General features: G+C 42.9%; 1 protein-coding gene across 1 annotated transcript; it reads right to left on the reverse strand.

The window, feature by feature from the left end:
- Positions 1-843: 843 nt before the first annotated feature.
- LOC116367566 (relaxin-3-like) lies at positions 844-3,412 on the reverse strand. Its single transcript, XM_031818896.1, has 2 exons — positions 3,091-3,412; positions 844-2,148 (listed from the first exon to the last, which is right to left on the reverse strand). The coding sequence occupies exons 1-2, from the start codon at positions 3,251-3,253 to the stop codon at positions 1,883-1,885; spliced, it is 429 nt and encodes a 142-aa protein (XP_031674756.1). The 5' UTR covers positions 3,254-3,412; the 3' UTR covers positions 844-1,882.
- Between the last annotated feature and the right edge of the window lie 545 nt (positions 3,413-3,957).

Here is a 3,957-nt window from a genome sequence, read left to right on the forward strand (position 1 = left end):
GGGGTATGGACACATCTCTAAAAAGCTCTGAGATCTGTCTATGACCCGCCTACTATGACCCGCCTACTATGACCCGCCTAAATTGACTTTGAAAGCGATCCTCTATTGCATTAATTTTAACCCTACATTATAATGGTGTTTTCACATATAGTCAGTCCTCTTTAAAATAACTGATTTCAGTCCTCTTTAAAGTGAACTCTGTTTTCACACTGCGCTTTCCTTTGAATGAGAAACTCTTTTGTCAGTTCACTTCACTTCACCTATTTTGTGGCCGAATCCGTTCTGCATTCACATTTCTATGTTTAGAAGGGAACCAATATCTTTTTCCAACATTCACTTAATGCACTGTGGGTTTTTCAAAGTGCAGGTGGAGCCATTCAATCAGGTGTTATCAGACAGCTAGATATACCTTATATCTACTTACATTTTGGAAGCTAATAGATTGCATTTACTGAAAAGATGAGAGATAGTAATTGTAATCAGAATATAATTTTAACATGTAAATAGTATTGGTAACATAATAAATAGTAGAAGAATAACAACAGATTAAATGATGCTGTAATTTATGTTGGCCACTGCAACTTCCAGATTGTATCCGTTCTGTTCAGTTCCCTTATGGGCTCTTTTGAGGGGTCAAGTGTGTTTTATTCCTGTGGGATTGTACTCCATTTGAATGAGTCATTTTATTCAAAACGCAATATTTTTGTGCAGTAGAATTAAAAGTTCCTTTACACATGTCATAGGCCAACTCCCATTATGTCCTATGGCCCTATGTTTTCCTATGTCATGATTCTGGCATTGGCCGTATCTGTGGCTGGTGGGAAAACATACCAAGAGTCAGAATGTTATGCAAATCAAATTTTTATTAAAACCTTTATAACAGGTTCATAATCCAAAATTAAACAGATTTGACAGATTTAAAAATTAAAAATAAGGGCCATGTGAACGACGACAGTGAGACAAAAAGTAGGAAGGATCCAAAAACAGCAATGGAGAAAGTGGTCTGGAAACCACATTTCATCACAGGTAGCCACATTCCACAAGGTATAGAGACAGGAAGATATCGGTATTCAGTCCCAGTCGGTAATGACATAATAATAAGGAATTCCCCTAGACCACGCCCATAAATTGGGGAAAACCCGCTGAAATTCCGACCAATGGTTCGCAATGGTCCCACGTTGGGAAATAGAGCCTGGGAGAAGAGCCCTGTGGCTTCAGGCTATTCTGTGTGGGAAATGTGGGGACGCGGTGTCCAAGAAGGCTATACGTAGGTATGTGTGTGGAAAACATTTCATCACGGTTAACACATGTAACTTGTTTAGCTCATACTGTCCGTTTGTAATTCCACTAGCTGGATAGTCAGATTGTTTGTGTTATTGGTCTTGGCTAGCTTAATGTTCCGGTCAGTAGCTAGCTGTCACTCAAGTTGCTGCTAGCATTGTCATGGAAAAGGGAATAATAAGGGAAGCCCTACAATATTACGTTTTTCTAAGTTTTCTAGAACGCTAGGGAGAGGCAATATTGAAAAGTAATCTTTAGACATGTTGTACTTTTCGTAAATGGAGTTTTGTAATTGACTAAAACAAGCAGACAATAAGAAAATTGCGTTTGAAAAAGATAACGTTTTTGCTGTGAGCCAATGAGGAAACCTAGGTAAGCACAGGTTGTTTTACAGGCAGGTAGGGTCATGAGGTTCAATCTAATACCGACTGGGTCAATATGAAGAATAAGGTTATATTCTCCCTGCACAGTTAACATGATACTTTAACTCGGAAACACTCTGGAGAGCAGTTAGAAAAACCGAGAGAGAGAGATATGAGAAAATACCAGGTATGTGTAGGGCTATGTGTGTGCATGGGAGGAGAGATAATGGGGTGGATTCTCAGCAAAGGGAGCTGATGTCTCCCTTGCTGCAGCCCCACTTGCAGCAGGCATTGGACAGGCCCACCACCACATCACGGCCCTTACGGTCTGACATACGGAGAGCCTCCAGTATCTCCTCTGAGATGAGGGAGCGGGCTGGCCTGCTGATGAACACCCCACCCTCCTGGACATGCTGGAAGGGACCCTCTGGGACCTGTGAGTCTGAGTTCCAGCCTTCAGACGAGTCCTCGTCATGGGAGCTGAAAGGGTCCTGAGGGAAGTCTCCTGAAATGCAGTTTATAGTAGGAGTGTTGAAATGTGATATTGACTCTCAGTGCTGCTCAATTTATACATTCAAAAGTCAAAGATTACTGTGTTTCTATTTCAAATAAAATGTTATGTGTAACGTGCCAAATACAAGTAAAAAATAGATAAGTAAAAAAAAAAAAAAAAAAGTAACAAGTAATTAAAGAGCAGCAGTAAAATAACCCTAGCGAGGCTATATACAGGGGGTACCGGTACAGAGTCAATGTGAGTAGCAGTAGCGTAAAAAGGGGGGGCAATGCAAACAGTCTGGGTAGCCCTTTGATTAGCTGTTCAGGAGGCTTATGGCTTGGGGGTAGAAGCTGTTTAGAAGCCTTTTGGACCTAGACTTGGTGCTCCGGTACCGACTGACACTCAGTAGCAGAGAGAACAGTCTATGACTAGGGTGGCTGGAGTCCTTGACAATTTTTTGAGCCTTCCTCTGACACCGCCTGGTATAGAGGTCCCGGATGGCAGGAAGTTTGACCCCAGTGATGTACTGTGTCGTACACACTACCCTCTGCAGTGCCTTGTGGTCAGAGGCCAAGCAGTTGCCATACCAGGCAGTGATGCAACCAGTAGGATGCTCTCGATGGGGCAGCTGTATAGCACTTTTTGAGGATCTGAGGACCCATGTCAAATACTTTCAGTCTCCTGAGAGGGAGACTACTGTCTTGATGTGTTTGGACCAATGCACAATACATTTAAATGAAAAAAATGTAATCGACTGTGCGGATATAATACATTCCAATGGACAAAGCCAGTGGTACAAAAAAAGCCAACATAGTCCTTTCCCTTTACTCAACAAACCATAAATCACTGATAAATTGAATCAGGTGCATTACTGCTTGGCTAGAATCAAAATGTGCACAATTTAGAAACACAATGACCCAATAAAAGGCTTGTCCAGCTGGCATGCCTCACCTGCACTCCCAAGTGACCGTCTCCAGCGAGATCCTCCACAGGTGAAGATGACCGCCCGGATGAACTCCCGGCCACATAGCTTCACTCCATACGTGGGGCGCTCCATCCCCTGCACCCCAGCCACTAACAGACACACAGCTAATACCAGTGGTTTCCACATCATGTCCCAGGAGGTAAATGAACGAGTGAGCCAAAAAGGAGGAGAGAGAATAGATTCTTCAATGGTAGACTGGGCTGTTTGGAGCAGGTGTTTTTCTCTGTCTCTCTGTGGTCGCGAGTGTTGTGTGACTTCCCCAGTGACCTGGTATTGGTTTATAAAGGGGTCCTCAGCCATACGAGGTAGACATGGAACTTGCACATGCACACCCTCCCAACCAGGACAGTCATAGATAGGAGAGAGAGATAGACCCAGAGACCTTTATGGAGACAAAGCACTGACCAAAGGTGGCATAATTAGCCAATACTACTCAAACGCGACGATGATGTCAGAGTAGTTTGTAATCTGATTACAGGAAAAACGAATTTTCTGGATGTCAAACCCACGTTTCATTTGAATCCTCACCTATACCTTTTTTGTGGTCATCACCCACCTCAAACTCACTTGATCACCAGACATTTCTGCTCATGCAAAGCAAGTGTTAATGTGCAAAGCCACGGTGTAGTGGGAACACTCCCTAACACATGTTACATACAAATCCCATCCGGAGACCAGGATTCAATACCTGTGTCCACCCTTCCCACTGTTTCTCCCTCTTGTTTATTTCCTCACTATCTGAATAAAGTGTCAAAACACGTTAAAAATACATTTAAACTTGATCAAATCTTCTACAGTGTAATGGATTTCTTCATCTGAACGAGAGGCGGACC

The sequence above is a fragment of the Oncorhynchus kisutch genome, unplaced genomic scaffold (assembly GCF_002021735.2).
Source record: "Oncorhynchus kisutch isolate 150728-3 unplaced genomic scaffold, Okis_V2 scaffold1700, whole genome shotgun sequence".
Lineage (NCBI taxonomy): Eukaryota > Metazoa > Chordata > Actinopteri > Salmoniformes > Salmonidae > Oncorhynchus > Oncorhynchus kisutch.

Excerpts from the sequence above, each read along its gene's own strand:
- LOC116367566 (XM_031818896.1), bottom strand. The coding sequence starts at position 3,253 with ATGATGTGGAAACCACTGGTATTAGCTGTGTGTCTGTTAGTGGCTGGG. Across the intron at positions 2,149-3,090 it reads ACGGTCACTTGGGAGTGCAG|GAGACTTCCCTCAGGACCCT; the intron begins GTGAGGCATGCC and ends ACTGCATTTCAG.